General features: G+C 41.3%; 2 protein-coding genes across 2 annotated transcripts in view; one reads left to right on the top strand and one right to left on the bottom strand.

Annotated features, from left to right (window-relative positions):
- The first annotated feature begins 510 nt into the window (after nt 1–510).
- On the top strand, nt 511–13,456 carry lipib (lipase, member Ib). Its single transcript, XM_061240886.1, has 10 exons — nt 511–554; nt 3,841–4,217; nt 4,724–4,832; nt 5,606–5,707; nt 6,677–6,766; nt 9,414–9,581; nt 9,755–9,844; nt 12,027–12,135; nt 12,828–13,001; nt 13,329–13,456. The coding sequence occupies exons 2-10, from the start codon at nt 3,888–3,890 to the stop codon at nt 13,414–13,416; spliced, it is 1,260 nt and encodes a 419-aa protein (XP_061096870.1). The 5' UTR covers nt 511–554; nt 3,841–3,887; the 3' UTR covers nt 13,417–13,456.
- LOC133126421 (acetylcholine receptor subunit delta-like) overlaps nt 9,704–17,343 on the bottom strand; it is a 40,738-nt gene continuing 33,098 nt past the window's right edge. The window contains exon 12 of the mRNA XM_061238628.1: nt 9,704–9,839. Within this exon, the coding sequence (XP_061094612.1) occupies nt 9,798–9,839 (42 nt within the window). The 3' untranslated portion in view covers nt 9,704–9,797. The remainder of the gene's footprint in view (nt 9,840–17,343) is intronic.

The raw sequence follows: 17,343 nt of genomic DNA, 5'->3' as shown, positions 1-17,343 counted from the left end.
ACACACACACACACACACACACACACACATTCACCCACATGTACATGCACACAAACACACACACACACACATATGCACACAACACTCACACACAAGCACAGGCACACACTGACACACATGTACCCAGAGTCTGTTTCTGAGTTTGGGTCACTGCTAGTGGTTTGTGTGCTGCAATGGATTGGATTGAGCACAGGTTTCATAGTTGCATGTAAACTTTCCTTGGTGCTAGTGCTTTTACAATGCTCCTCTATTTATGTGTCTATTTTGTGCTATAGCTTTCTCCTTCCTCTACCTCTCTTAATCTCTTCTTTCTCTCTATGTCTTGCTCTCTCTTGCTGTCTTCTCCTGATGTTTTTTTTCCTTTCTCTCTTTGACAGTGTATGATGCCCTTTCCCTCCCTACCTCTTCTAATTCTCCTCTCTCCTTTTCCTCCTCCCCTTTCTATCTATTCCTCAGAATAGCCTCTTCCCTGTTCTCTCATTCAGCTGTGCAGGGCAGAATCATGTGGCTGTGGTGGTTCCTGAGTCTGGCGGGCTCCATCGTGCACTGCAGAGGTAAGCCTTGCCGTCTTGTTGTCATGGTCATCCAGGCTGTGGGGTAGGATGGTGTGTTGGGGGACTTGCAGTCAGTCTGCAGTCAGTCCCAGGCTCTGAAAGCAGGTGTGGGAGGTTCCTGAGAGGATGTTGTCATAGCAGTGTGTGCTGTCCTCATGTGCTGTGGGTCTCGTTGGAGCTCTGGACTACTGGATTAACCCTGGGAGAGCAATGCAAAGAGGTCAGAGCCCCAGTCAGAGGAGTCTGTATGGGGGAGGGGATTGGGGTCACCAGCTCATAGACACCACTCTTGAGTCTGTTACAGGCTTTAATCCCACCCAGGGGGTGGGGGAGCAGGTTGAAGTGCTTTATATAAGAGTATGATCCAATTGGGCAGAGAACACAGCAGCTAATTACAGACTGTACCGTAGATCACTTCCAAGGCACATTGCTGAGTGAGACACAAACTCATCCTTGTCTGTACTGTCATGGTTGGTGGGGGATGGTGAGTATCGGTATTGAGGAGATGGTCCTCAGGGTTGCCAGGAGTTCTAAGCAGGAAAAGTTTGCAAGTATTGACTGTGCTAGCAGGAAACTGGGTCTGAAACCTGGGATTACTGTCCCAAGATTCTCGTTATGAACAAGGCTGGCAGGACATTGTGGTATACCATTCAGAGAATGGTCAGTACCATCACAGAGGGTGCAGTAATGACATTACTGAGGGTGCAGCAATGACATCAAAGAAAGCTTCAGAGGTGAAATAAAGGGGGATGCCCTGCAAGAAAAATGCCATAACAGGTTCAGTGATATTTTCACACAGGGCTGTGACCTCACAGAAGGGTATAACTACTTTCCCTGCTTGGTAGGTGTGATCAGTGAATCTGTGATGAACTCCAACTCCACTGCCCTCCTCTGTTGCTCCTGCTCAAGGCAGTTATGAGTAATTACCTTCTTTTCCAATTTCCATCTTAAATTACAAGCTAAAGTTGCTCTGGCCTTCAAGAGTGTGCTGGATTTTACAGCATACAGTTGTGAAGGGGCTGGTCAGTCTTCAGTGTTTTAGCCTATTGATAGTGCTGTTAGTCACAATTTTGTTTGTCGGCAGGCACATAAGGACACTCACTAGAATTCAATGTTTATGTCTATAACAAAAAGCACTCTCTGAATTCAGTAAATACGGAATAAGTGACACACATAGTCAAGAGAATGCTATAATAGGAGAGACCAAAGGTCAGAGATTAAAATACCTTTTAAAGGTCAGAAAGCAAATCCTATCAACAATCTTAGCCTGCATCTCAATCCAAAACCTTACCCTTAGTTGGAATGTGAACATGTACACAATTGGCATTCTTATCTTAACTTTTTTCTAATTCTTTCATGAGGTGTGCAACGTGAGATTTAACAAATGCTCCTAACTTCAGAAAACTGTTGTAAATGACCTGTGTAAATTTGATGAATGCCACTTCATAAATGAACGTGTGTTCATGAATTAGCCTATTTGACACCCCAAAAATGTCATATAATTCTAGGCATCCGGCCCAATTTGTCCTGAAGTATCGTTCTTAAAAATGGCATCCAAGTTCAGAGATTAGAGTCCTGCTTTCAGAGACATTTCAGTCTCATAATTTTAACAGCATCAATAGTGGAATTAATGGACCTGGTTGTTACGGTCCCCTATTGTTGCTTTCAGACAGATGCGGTTCTGGTTCTGGCTCTGGTTCTGTTCTGGAGTCTCAGAACCTTAGTGCTTTATGTTGCACAAATAACCCCGATTCCACCAACAAGGCCAGGGCAAGGGTTGCAAAAAATTGTTAATCGGCTAGTATAAATATGTTAATTAAAACCTTATTTAGGCTATCGTACCACTCTTGACAAATTGTCCTTTCTGCCTCAGAAATTATGCCACACGTTCGAGACCACCTAAAATGTAAACTTGATACAATATATGCTATTTAAAATGTCAGAAGCCAAAACGTTTATTACACTCACACCAAAATTTATTCTTAAACTAAAAAAGTAAAGCGCATTTCATAACTAAGGGAAGTAGATATTGACACGCAGGTTTCAAGAAGCTTGTATTACGTCAGCTACTGTATTCTCTCCATTGATAATCTAGCATAAATGCATAGTGTAACCATGGAGAAAGCCAGATGATTAATTCAGTCTCCGCCCAGTGAAAACACCCCTGAATTCTATGGGAACATCCTGGAGAGAAGCCTCTTTCCAAAGAGTTGATTAGTCAAAGGTTGGTGGTTTTATAAGTTTCAAGACGATAGCCTGAACATAACCTGCCCCGGACCAGGTTAGCCGTCCCCCGATTTAAAGTAACTGAGATTTGTAGTACAGAAAAGCCAGGATTAGCACTTAGGTTAGCTCACTTACCCTGTAATCTCGCTTCGTAGTACACCCCGCTGGCCTATGTTTTGTGCCTGGACCATCCTGCCAACTTAATCATGGTAATTTACCTTTCCTGTTTTCTTTTCTTTTGAATGTGGTTTGTGTATTTTTGATTAGGATTTTGGTTTGGTGATTTTCTATTTATGTTATAGGCCATCGTGTTTCCCCTATGATTCGTGGGCCATAACAAATGGGGGCCTGTCCTGGATCTGAACACCCTGATTTGTTTATTTTGTAAAGTTTGCCAAGGAATGTAAAAAAATGCATCTTAATGCAGTGTCACTTGAGGTCCCTACCAAAAAAAAATATATATATATATTTGTTTTGATATGAGATTGGATTTTAAAAAAAACATCTTGTCAAAGTAAGGCAGTCCATGACTGGGGAAGTGGTAAAGCTGAAGCTACCGCAGCATGGGAAGATATGCCTAATAGTATGCCTAACACTAAAGATTTAAAACCATTAGTTAAATTTAGATTAAATAAACATACGATTGCAGTGCGATAATGATTATTTAATAGCCTATTGCAGTGTATCATTTTGAGTTTGTAATAATGATTATGCAATAGCCTAGTGCAGTGTATAATGATGTGGAAGCAGTAGAGCTTACAGCTGTGGCCCTGGCCATTGGAGAGGGCTTGTAGCTGGGTTTCATTTCCTGGGTATGATCTGTTTAAGTCCAGCCCAGCACATTGGACCCAGGAACTCAGGAACAAACGTATTGTAAGTTTGGTCCACCATGGAAAGGAAACCATTAACTCTCACCATCCAAGGTTTACAGTACATGTTAACGCAATTATAAGAAATGAGAACAAATCTTTTATCTATATAAGCTTGTTGAAATTGCTTTTATAAATAGCTTTATTTCTATCAAGGAAAAAAGGAAAACGTTATTCCTGACTGTTCCCAGGCCAGGTGAGCAAGTGCGATGGCTTCACCGACCTCGACATCCGTGAGATGTTCATGGGGACAAACCTGAACGTGAAGCTGCTGCTGTTCACGAGGGACAACCTGGATTGTGGACGGGAGCTCTCGCATCTGAGTCTGACAGAGCAGTCTTTGTTCCAGCTGACCCGCCCCACTGCCTTCGTTATCCATGGGTACCGACCCACGGGTGCGCCACCGGTGTGGGTGGGTCACATTGTGCATCTGCTGGCAGCACAGGAGGACATGAACATCCTAGTAGTGGACTGGAACCGTGGGGCTGCCAACCTCAACTACTACACTGCTGTTGCAAACACACGTAAAGCAGCCGAAAACATCACAGCATTCATCCAGAACATGCAGGTGAGGGGTAAATACTATTACTTTTGGAGGGCCGCGATGGAGGTGATGGAGGGAAGGTTCATTTTTTGGGGATGGCAAATGCCATGTCGGGAGGTGGTGGAGTTGCCATGGTAACAAGAGCTTTTAGGAGGTTGAGGTGGTGTATCTGTGTTGCTCCACCCCTGTAAGACCACACAGCCTCATAGTCAACATCTACTCGCCATGTGACAAAGGGCCCTTTCCACCTGGCAAGCTATTTAGAAGTAGAAAAAGTGAGTAATACAAGTAATTTATCTCCATCTCCATTTATCTGCAGTTGCAAATAAATAAATTGGGGATTTAACCTACTGTAGAAGAACTAATGTGCACAATGCAATTATGATGAACACATGCCAATCAGGTGATTTGCAATCTTGTTCTACATCTGGGAAAGTCGTGCATCAAATCAGTTTTGTCTTCACTCAACGGTGCACTGTAACTGTAAGATATTGTGACTGTCTGGCTGATTTGTGGTCTGGTTTCTCCAGGAGAATGGTGCGATACTCAGCTCTGTCCACCTGATTGGGGTCAGCCTGGGGGCTCATGTTGCCGGGTTTGTGGGGGCCATGCTGAAGGGGAAGATTGGGAGGATCACAGGTGAGACTGAAAGAGTGGGGGAGAGAGAGAAATAAAGGGATAGTGAGTAAGGGAGAAGGAAACGGCGAGAGGTAGGGGGTAAGAGAGAAAGCAATCTAGAACTATTGAGATGCGAATGAAGGTTGAGATAGAAGGTGAATGGGGAGAAAGAGCGAGAGACACAGCTAGTGTTATGATCCTGGATTCTGTCTGTTAGCTTATTCTGTGTTTTTGTTAATTTATTATTTTTCATATTCATGTCTGGTTTTCTGTTTACATTCATTACTCATTGCACTCGTCTTCCACTGTGATGTCTGTGTCTTTATGTTGTTCTGAGCCCGAGTCAAACCCGAGTGATTCACACTGCCTGTGTGAATCACTATTTGGGTGTTTTCAGAATGATTCCTTCTTAGTCTCACTTTTCTTACTTCCTGCTTTTCTCCATTCATGTTGGACTGGCTTTGGACTTTCTGTGTTTTTGACTCTTGTTTTGTACTTTTGTTGGTTGGTCTGTCTCCTTGGTTATTGAACGCTGCCTGCCCCGCTTGTATCTTTCTGCCTGGATCGCCTTTCCCTGGATTACGTTTTGCATTTGCCCCCTGTTATTTTCTTGTACCCCAGAGTCTGCACTTGGTTCCTCTGTCCCCCAAACCTGACAGCTGGAGTAAGAGAGACAAAGAAAGTGAAAAAGAGAAAGCATGATATGGAGCATAGAGAGCCCTAGCCTGGCTGTCTGTTTACAGCGCAATCATGTGCCCATTGCTTTGCCTCTGTTCCCCTTTCCAAACCCATAGCACTGGACCCTGCTGGACCTCTTTTCTCTGGGACACCACCAGAGGAGCGTCTGGATCCCACTGATGCCCAGTTTGTGGATGTCCTACATACTGACACCAATGGTAGGCCATAGATGAATCAGAATAGGCTCCACATGAACAATAAATATCTGAGCAGCCCCAGGTCACCGCAATAACCAATCCCATAAACCACAATTATAACCACCTAATCTTACCAATACACCTGCCAGTAGACTCCTGCAACTATTCTATCGGTGCTATAACTTTGATGGTGGGCTGTAAACCACAACCTAACACAACTCGACAGAGAGAGGAGGCTATGTGTCATTTAGTGCACAATGACTGCAGTGACTCCACCCTGAAGCATACACAGCATTTACTGTAATAAAAACGCCCATCCACAGCTGCAGTAAGAATAACCACAATGGGAAATGAGTAAAAATACACAGAGCAGTTTTCCTTATATTGCAGTTAATAATAACCATAGCGCTGTTTTCCTTTGTTTAAAGGCCTTCCTGCAAGTTTTTGTGTTTCCTACAACCATGGCCAATTCACCACACACCTACAGCTGAACTGTGTGGGTTGAGACGTTCTTTCAAGTCTGAACAGACTGTTTTCATAAACTGTACATATACCGGTGGTTGTGACAGACATATTATCGTAAATGTTTGTTTTCTTATGTGAGCAATATGGTTAATGGTTCATTTTAAAACTGCGGTTTGTTAATCATTGCACAATTGTGCCTAGGAAACTAAAATAACAGCCTGTTCTTCTCATTCAGATGTGGTCTAACTATAAATTGCATACTGTCCAAAACAAATTATATACAGTCAGCAGTGAACAAGGAGGATAGCACTACTACATGTCACTGGTGTATCTATGTTTCACTCGTCTCTATCTGCATCAGACTGTTAACTTGTGCCTAATTAATCATGTTACTGTATAAGTGCTGTTTTATCTTTATATTTCTGAGATTAAAGTGTGTCTAGTGATTCATCAGGGTTGAAGGAACATATTCATAATATATCTAATATAATGATTTGTGTTTGTGCATTTTTTGTGCTTTTGCAGCACTTGGTTACAGAGGACCCCTCGGTCACATTGACTTCTATGCCAATGGTGGGGCTGACCAGCCTGGCTGCCCCAAAACCATCTTCTCAGGTCAGTCTTAAATTTCCTCTCTCAACTTAAACATGAGATTCTTCAGCAAATCTACATAAGCCCTATGGCTAAACTCAAACCCATAAATCAGAGCTTGGCTCAGACTAGTGAGGTACACTCACTAAATGTCAAAAGCCTGACAGTATTTTGGAAGGACCATTCCATTGCCAATGGAAACAATCATCTTTCCACCAAAATCAAATCAACAGCAATCAGGCAGAAAAACTGTCCACAGCATATCAACCAAAGCCCATCATTTATAGCAGGGATGTCAAACTCAAGTCTTGGAGGGTTGCAGTTTCTGATGCTTTTTCCGGTTTCATTTCAATCAGCAGCAAGTAAGGCCCTGGAAACAAGGTGTCTGCCAATCAGTGACGAAGTACTTAAGTGCTTAAATGCACCAAAAACCAATGGAACTGCAGCCCTCCCAAATTGGAACCCGTGTTCTATACTTAAAAAAGGAAAAGTAACGCAGTTTCAAAACGAAGCAAAAAGTTAACTTTAAAATGAATGTATAATAATGAATTATTAAAATACTAAGTAAAAGTATAGAAATACAAGAAAAAAACAAGAATATCATATTAAATCAACAATCAATCAATCAGTTATCCTTTATATACAGTTCATTCCATATGTATTTGGACAGTTGGTACAATTTCTGTTCTTTTAGCTCTGTAGTCCAACACATTGGGTTTGAAATTAAATGTGAGGTTAAAGTGAAGAAGGTCCCCTTTAATATGAGCGTATTTACATCCCTATCTGGTGATGCGTGTCGGAAACTCTCATCACTTTTTATAGAATCGTCTCCCCCATTTTATAGGACCAAAAATTGGATAGTTGGCTTTCCAGCTGATTCTAAATAGCAGGGTGTATTCAATTGCTTCCTTATTGCAGGCTTTTGATTGATTCTAGATTCTAGTCTGTTTGTGTGCTTGTGAACATGAGTTGTGCCAATGACAATTAAGAAAAAATAGTCAGAGAAATAGGCTAAACAATAGGCTTTCCAAAATAAACTGTTTAGAACATCATTAAGAAGAAACAGAGCACTGGTGTATGTTTGGGATCATTGCCTTGCTGTGGGATGAAGCAATGAGTTTGGAGGCAATTGATTGGACTTGATGCTTCTGTAGATTTCACAATTCATTCCGCTGCTGTCAGCAGTTATAATATCAAGTGAATCCACATCTGTGGCGGTCATACATACACCTCCATAACATGTTTCACAGAGGGTGGGGGTTGGCACAGATGAGAGGATTTTGCTTTGGTTTTTGGGCAGTTACTTTTAACCTCAACACTCTGCTCTTGCCATCACTCTGATACAAGTTGGTTGATCTTGGTCTTAGCGGTCCACACAACCTTTTTCCAGAACTCTGCAGCCTATTTTAGGTACTTCTTAGCAAGGTGTAAGCTGGCCTTCCGGCTTTTGAAACTTGCAACTAGTGGTTTGCGTCTTGCAGTGTAGCCTCTGTAAATCTGTTTGTGAAGTCTTCTGAGTAGCCACTGACACATCTACGCCTACCTTCTGAAGAGGTGTTTGGAGGTTTTTCTTCATTATGTTAAATGTTTTCTGGAAAAATCGCCAAAACGAGTTTGACATTTTGACATGTTGTTGCCTTCTGTTTGTCCCTAGAAAATATCAAAATAAAAAACAAGATTTAAATGGGAAGAGGAATTACAAATACATATTACAAATCAGGAATGCGAAAATATATGTCAAAGTATACACAACACTACCAACTCTATATATTGCTTGGAAAACAGTTTTGCAATACGTTATTACTCCACAAATACAAATAAGATATAAAGAAATCTATCTCAGGCACATGTTGAAGAAGAGGTGGATCTTCTTCAACAAATCAGCAAATTATACACATATATTTTGGTCATGCACAGTAATTAAGGAATATTGGGAGAAAACTATCCAAGAAATATTTAAGGTTAAAATAAGGAAAAACCCCATTGTTTTCTTATTAGGAAATCAAGAAGGGGGTGTGAATACAAAAGGTGTATATTTGTTTAGAACTATTAGAATTGCAATCCTAAAACAAATAACCAGAAATTGGTTAACAACTAAGATACCAACAACTAAAGAATGGACGGAAACTACAAAAAATATATGTAGCAGAAATAATCTCTTTAAGAATAAAAAGCCAGGTACAACTACTAAAGGAAAAATGGACTACATGGGTAGACTATATGGAAAAAATATTAAGATAAATGCTTGGGTAATAATGGGTTTTTTATGTATTTGTTATTATTATGAATAATATTATTACTACTTTATTTTTTTTGTGTGTGTCTGTGTGTTCTGTGTATCAGTTGGTTGTATTTTCTTTTTTGTAAGTCTGTACCTGTAAAAAAAAAAAAAAAAAAAAAAAAAAAAACTGTATCAGCTGTAACAGCCAGAAAGCACTCTAAAAAATAGTTGCCGCGTGGAGAAGGTCTAGTTTTAATAGAATGGCACCAATGAAATGTAGCAATCAAACATGATTGTAAAGGAAGTGGATTAATTACGATTGCTATGTGTGCTATTCTCACTTATATCACCTAGGTAGATAATATAGATGCCAATAGTGTTCCTGTCTGACTAACTGCCCCTCAGGCCATGACATGCCTTCTCTGGTCACTGCTGTTTTTACCTACACAGGGAAGTCATACTTTGTGTGTGACCACCAGCGGTCAGTGTTCCTGTACCTCTGCTCCCTCAACAAGACCTGCAACATCACTGCCTACCCCTGTTCCTCCTACCATGACTTCCTAGATGGGCATTGCCTGCAGTGCGAATCCTTCAAGCCGGCCTCTTGCCCAATCTTAGGTGAGCAAGACTCTAGTCTCTTGGGCACAGTCACTGGTTAGGAATCCGTGCTTGATCGACTGAGCACTCAATGTACAAAGCCAAAATCCCAGGGAATTGCAGTTTTATTGTGAGACCGCAATTTGTTCATGTCCATCTTGTGACGTGTTATCATCACCCTCCCCTTCGACCAGGTTACCATGCCAGTGAATGGAAGGATTCTCTTCTCCATCTGGGTCAGACGAAGGCGTACTTCTCCACCACTGCCACGTCTCCATACTGCAGTGAGTGCACAGAGACAGATAAAGCTTATCACATACAGTACTACAGCAGAATCTCAAAGGTACAAATCTCACAGTTAGTGACTATTCAGTCACCTGAACAGAGTAAAAACCCTGAAGTAAAATACATGATTCCATATATTATTCCTGATGACAAAAGGAGCATTAAACAGAAATAAGTAATAAGAAACAACAAGAGATTTTCATTTCCTAAAGAAAATGTGATTGCAGCAAATCGTGGACTATTGCTACTACTGCTAATATTATGGTGTTTCAATACTTGCATTTACATGCTGGTGTGCAGGTGTACCTAATAATATGTACTCTGTTAGAGGGAAACGGTTATTGTGACATCACAGGCTTTGATGAACACACAGCTCATTTTCATAAATAATGTGGATTGGTTGAACTGCAGAATGTCTGTTAGAGTGAGACTAGAGTGAGAAGAAAGCTGTTCTCAAACAAATGCTAATACACTGCTCAAAAAAATTAAGGGAAGACTTAACCATCTGTGGCAATTGGCAGGTCCGCCATTGCTGCCCTGGTCTCTTTCTACATTACATTAATGGCATTTGGCAGACGCTCTTATCCAGAGTGACGCACAGTTGATTAGACTAAGCAGGAGACAATCCTCTCCTGGAGCAATGCAGGGTTAAGGGCCTTGCTCAAGGGCCCAGCGGTTGTGCGGATCTTATTGGCGCTACTTTGGAGATCGAACCACAGACCTTGTGTGTCCCAGTCATCTACCTTAACCACTACGCTACAGGCCGTCTGGGGAGGCATATCCTTGGAGGGTCACACAGACCTCCATGTCATAGCCAACAGTACCCTGACTGCTGTTAGGTACCGGGATGATTGTGAAATCCTCTCAGCTGTCTCATCTCTTCACAGATGAGAACAGGTTCACACTGAGCACATGTGACAGGCGTGAAAGAGTCTGGAGACACCGTGGTGAACGTTATGTTGCCTGTAACATCATCCAGCATGACCAGTTTGGCGGTGGGTCAGTCTGGGGAGGCATATCCTTTGAGGGTCGCACAGACCTCCATGTCATAGCCAACAGTACCCTGACTGCTGCAAGGTACAGGGATGAAATCCTCAGAACGATTGTCAGATTGTGGCCAAAGTGTGTAGGCAGTTCCTGGATGAGGAAGGCATTGATGCCATTGACTGGCCCTCACGTTCCCCTGACCTAAATCCAATTGAGCACCTATGGGACGTTATGTATCGGTACAACGGACGCCACCAAGTACCGCCACAGACTGTCCAGGAGCTCACTGATGCCCTGATTCAGGTCTAGGAGGAGATCCCCCAGGACACCATCCCCTGACTCATCAGGAGCATGCCCAGACGTTGTCGGGAGTGCGTACAGGCGTGCGGGGGCCATACACACTACGTCAAGATCTGATGCGTCCCTTAAGTGAATTTTTTTGAGCAGTGTTATTTGAAAAGATATAAATACTACCTACAGATTGTGAGAGTCAGTATGAAACGCTGAACATTTTGATATGTAATATATGTATGTAGTGTTCGAGAGTAATTGCAGTTAAAAAAATGTCAAAAATCTTAAATTCCAACTGTCACCACTCTAGAAACTGAACATTCCGCAAATGATCATACAGCTACAGCTATTGAAAGTAGTAAGTGCTTACTGGTGGTAAAATGGCTGATTTACTACAAATATAACATTTGTCCTTGACTTAGAAATTGAGATATTCAGTGCTAAACTCTAAAAAAATATGGCATTTTGTTATTTTTTTGTATGTTAATGTTTCTTTTGTATACACTGTACACACAATGTATGTACATGCTCTGACATAATTTGTTCTGTCTCATTTGTTCAATGAATGGTACAAGCCTCTTATTTAATTCAAGTCTTAAACCATGTGTGTGCAGTACATAGTACTATTATAGGACTATTACAAAATAGGTGGAAATTGCCCTCTAGGGGGGCAAAGTAGAAAGGGTTAACAAGGACAGAGCAATGTTATCAACCATTCCAATAAATTATTGAAATTATTAAAATTAGAATCTCATTTTAATGTTAATCTAGCTAATCCATCCCCACCCAGAAGATGCTGGATTATATGGATTTTTTTTAACAGGACCCTGTTCAAAAGTACAGGCTGTAGAATTATTGAAAAAGTTTCTGACTTAGGCATGTACCCTTTTGTCTGGATGACAGAGATGAACTACAAGGTGGACATTGTGACGTGGAACCAGTACACACGCTGGGGCATCGTCGTCATTAAGCTACACAGTGGCAGAAAGGTGGTGGAGGCTAGGATCGATCAGTGAGTCCCCTGCCCCTTGCCTTCTTCAATCCATAGTGTGATTCAATGCGAGATCCAACATGCCAATGTAGCACTGTTATACCTGGAGATAAACATCTTTGGCTTGAGCACTGTCAGCAGTGCCTGTTGCTGGTGACAGAAGAGTGAGGGTGCATGAAACTAGATATTGACAGATACCATGTGCTGTGAGTGATTCAGTGAGGCTTGATACAGACAAAAAAGGCTTTGACTACAGTCAAGACCCATCCCCACCAAGAATGATAACTATAACAATAACTATAAATATCTTGTTTTAAGCATCGTTCTAACTTAAGTGAATGGAGTCCACACCACAATTATAACTACAACAGCGGTGACAAACAATCACTTTCAGAGTGATTTTTTTTTCCCAGCTGCATGAACGATGAAACACTGACAAATCAAATCAAAATACAACCCGAGTGTACAGGGCGTCATGTGCAAAATGGTAGATGACATAGCTGAAAGACTATTTACAGGAGGCTATCGTTCAGTAGTGTGCATGCTCACATCGTTATCGTTATAGATATTTGTCTGGATTGGCATTTAGTCTGTAAGTGGCTCATTTTAAGTTCAAAGTAAATATAATTATCCCAGTGCGTCACAATCAATTTAATCTACAGATCTCTCACAGTGACTTCAGTCCTCACACTCCTTCTCACTCTCCTTCACAGTAAACTGTCCAAATTTGAGCAATATACAGCGACGCGTTTACTGGCCCAGTTTGACGAAGACCTAAATCCGGTCCAGAAGATTACACTTTGCTTCCTCACAGGGAACATGATTGGGCCTCGCTACAAAATGCGGCTACTGCGCATTCGACTTACACCCCTGGAGCGGCCTAATAGGTTAGTGTCTCTTCACCTGTCATGATCCCTTCACCTGTAAGCTCACCAGTTTTTAGTCCTTTATCATGGTCACTTCATCTGTACTTTGACATGGAAACCGATTCCTTTTTTATTCGTTACTATTCCCGCACCTATACTCTCGCCTGTGATACACCAATCTGTGTCCATTCCCTTGTACCCTCACCTGTGATAAAGATATCAGTGTCCATTCACCTGTACTGACTCCTGTGATAAACCTATCAGTGTCGACTGTCTGCTCACCTGTATTCTATTTTCTCTATTATTTATTTCTCATTACACTCATTCATCCCTTCCTCTTCCTCCCAGGCCACAGCTGTGTCGCTATGACATGATACTGGAGGAGAACATGGAGGTGTCCTTCAGACCCATCGCCTGTGATGGGTCTCGTAACTGACCCAGCACTGTGAGGAGCTCTATTTCATCTCTGCAAACAGCCTCAATTCTGATGGAAAAAACTGGGCATCCTCTAGAGGGGGTGTGTGCCCCTGCTCTTTTGACCTGTCTCTCACAAAGTGCCCTCAGGGATGGTGTTTTCCTACGTTATTCTTTTTTCTCATTGTTTATCATATTGGCACACCAAGGGGAGGAATGCAGCTTTCCTCTACATCATTCACAATATCACGATAATGATAGTGATGGTGATCAGGATGACGATCTCATAGGACTGCCAACACTCTCTCGACCATACACCCTGAGGGAAAAACATTTGCCTGTGTTGCAATCCTCTCCAGTGCGTGCCTTAATAGATGGGTTTCTGCCTGTTCCTACCCTTTATTTATCACACTGTTCACAAACTGGCAGGGAGACTACATCACCCAGAATCCTTTTCTGAAGGAACTCAGCATTGTTCTCCACTCATCAGCACGGTATGTCATTTTAGCTGTGTGCAGCCAAAATTGTGTTCAGAAAAGTTCACAGCAAAAACAATGAATGGTGAATGATGCTGTATGGATACATAGCTCAATAGATGCTGACTATGTTTGGACCTGTGGAACAGCAGATAATAATGTGCAGAGCTTGACCACAGCAGAAACTGAATATGTGTGACTACTGTATATGTGAACCTGGAAGCATCATATGAGGTAACATGATTGTCCTGAGTGAACTTCAGGCATTACAGGTGTATCAGAAATTTGCCTGGGGGCTGGAAACACATCTGGCTTTGCTCAGGTACAACTGATCTGGGGTCAGTGAAAATACTTTCAGCAGGGTTAGCTCATCTGGGGTAAGAGGAAATAGATCTATTGTGTTTTGAGTAGGGAAACCCTACTAAATATCCCTGTGTGCAAGTGCTTGCATACAGTACATACAAGCCTGTTATTTTGCTGTTAGTAGCATACACTTTATAAAACTATGTACTATTTGGCAGTGCATTGTAACATTGTTTGTGTTAACCCCTTTTCTTGAGACATGCTTAAAAGTGACATACCCAAAATAAAATGGTTACTATTGTTGAACCCTTTTGACAACAGGCATAATCCTGCTCTCTTCTGAGTACCTCTCAGACCCTTTGGGTTTGTTTTACAAACAATAGTCAGAATTACAATTGCAGAATTACAAGGGCGACATTAGCTCAGGCGGTAAGAGCTGTCGTCTGGCAGGGTTGCTGGTTCGATCCCGTCCTGGGTGTGTTGAAGTGTCCCTGAGCAAAACACCTAACCCCCAAATACTCCTGACGAGCTGGTTGGTGCCTTTCATAGCAGCCAATCACTGTTGGTGAGTGAGTGTGCATATGAATGGGTGAATGAGAAGCATCAATTGTACAGCGCTTTAGATAAAGGCGCTATATAAATGCCAACCATTTACTCTAAATATGACTGAAATTGCAGAAGCTCAAACAGTGAAAGTGGAAGTGTTTTTTCTCACTGAAAATATTTTTCTGTTTTTGACTGGATACAGATTATTGTACCTGTAGCTGGTGCACTTATGAAGACAATGGAGTCACAACACTGGACAAATCCCATTTCAAATTTGAGGACAATATTACCAAAATGAGCATTCTGCATTGTTTGTTCTAAGCTATGTCGAAACAGTTTTCCAAATTTGGAGACTCCCAAGGGACACTAAATGATATTATGGGTCTTATGAGGTGTAAAATACTGCATATTTCTTACTAAACTATATAACACTTTTAAAAAAAGTGTTTGCACTTCCCCCCACAAGTGTCACCCTCCCCCTACCAGTCTGTCTCAACCTCCCTCTCCTTGCAGTTCTCCTCAGACAGCAACAGGTTGAGAAGATTAGAAAAATAAGTACAATAATCACAATAATACTAACTTGTATACTAATATATTAATTGATGTCCATTGACATCAACAAGTCAAACACATTCCACAATTTCACATGCTATTTATTATTCGAAAGCAGGTTGGTTCCTTGTTTATAAGCATACTGAATAATACAATATTTTGAGAATGTATTTAGACGCTCACTGTATTTAGACTCCTCCATAGTGGAGTCAACGGTGCTTTTTAGTCGTAACGTCAATAATGTGTCTGTAGTCGGTTCTGTGATGAGCTAAATTTTCTAACACACAGATAGGGGTAATGCATTTTATCTGCAACTACCAATTACCGATACTGGTCAGGGACACTCATACTTAGGGTCATCGTATTCTAGAAAGCCTATACATAACGTAATACCATTCCTATGAGCAAGTACTTTTCTATAAGTATACAACGGCAAAAACGGACAACAGTGATAATTCCTCCAGAGAAATTTGAAGTAAACAATGGAGATTCTACCAATGTTTCTCTGAGTTGGCACCTTTTTAGAATGAGAAACTATTATGCCTTTGGTTCGATGGACCGTTGTTGTGAAAACAATACTGGCAAAATTCAGAGAAGGTGAGGTCCCCACACACTTGTTTTACCACCCGCATGTTCCAAAATAAGGAACTGTTGTCGCTAAAGCAATGGCATCTTACAATAGAGTTTCAACACTTTCAAACTGTATATCCTGTTACCACAGTGATTGAAAATTGCACTGTGAAAAAAAAGGAATTAATGCAAAAAAAGCTGAGCCGGTGTGACTTAAGGGGTTAATATGTTAATAAATTCCTGATGGTAGCATAAAAATGAAAGAATTATGTATTGTTGCAAATGTGGTCATTTTTTTAAAAGCTGGTGATCATGTTGTGTTTAGATGAGATACTGAGCAAAGAACTGGCGTCTGGAATAATTCAAGGAGACATTTTATGCTCCAGGCCTACTGGTAAAATACCAAAGGGTGGAGTCTGGACTGTTAAGAGTATATAGCCTCCTGAGTATATTTTCATCATACAAGAAAAGCTATTAGACACAAGTTCTTTTGATATCCTCTGATAAGGAATATTATTATTCCTTATTCGTTCCCTCAATTGCCGTTTCCTTAGCCTTACTTTATTTGGCAAAATAGCAAATTCAAATACTGAGAAAAAAATAATACTAGCAGGCCTTGTGGCTCTAGGGGACTGGAATTAACTGCTGAAATGCTATGGTACATAACTGGCATTACCAACGTCTGATCAGTTCATTCTTATACAGTAATATAAAGTCGCCACCTGGTGGGGAACCGTTTGTAATGCACTGGCTCTTAGCTAAAACAACCGCTTTCACAATTCAGTCAGGTCCAGAAATATTGGCAGGAAATACTGTAAACTAAAAGCCATACAGTAATTAACATCAACTTCTTTCCAACATGTGTGCAGTAGTCTAATGACTCAATGAAATCTAAAAAAGCTAAAAAGAAATATTTCCCCCAAAAAAAGGTTTCACATTTATTGGCACCCCTGGTTTAATGCTTTGTGCAGCCAGAAAATATTGGCAAAGATGACAGTGATAAGGTCAGATGAAGACAGGGAGTTTTTTGACCATTCCTCCATGCAGAATTTTTCAAGATCATCGATATCCTTTGGTTTGCACCCATGGACTGCTGTCTTCAGGTCAGACCACAGGTTTGAATGGGATTTAAGTCTGGAGACTGAGATGGCCATTGCAGAACATGTATGTTGTTTTCACGTTACCATTTCTGTGTTGATTTTGATGTTTGGAGTCATTGTCTTTCTGGGAAATTCACCTTCAACCATGTCTCAGATTGAAATACTGTGACAAACTATACAGCAGCCAACTCTTTACTCTAGTTTCATGAAATACCTTCAACCCTGGCTCAGGGCAAGACAGCCAAAAGTTTTTCCTTTTTCTCCAAATTTGGTTGGCAATTGTACCAAGTTTATTTCATTTGCCCATGTTAGTTGAGGAAACAGCACTACAACCCTATCCCTCTGTGGCCAGAAAGAGATTGACAAGGCACAATGTCTCGAGCCCCGGACTGTGATTCCGAT

Source organism: Conger conger, chromosome 4 (assembly GCF_963514075.1).
Source record: "Conger conger chromosome 4, fConCon1.1, whole genome shotgun sequence".
Classification (NCBI taxonomy): Eukaryota; Metazoa; Chordata; class Actinopteri; order Anguilliformes; family Congridae; genus Conger; species Conger conger.
The sequence above is the reverse complement of the archived record's forward strand: the minus strand, read 5'-3'. Positions and strand labels throughout refer to the sequence as shown.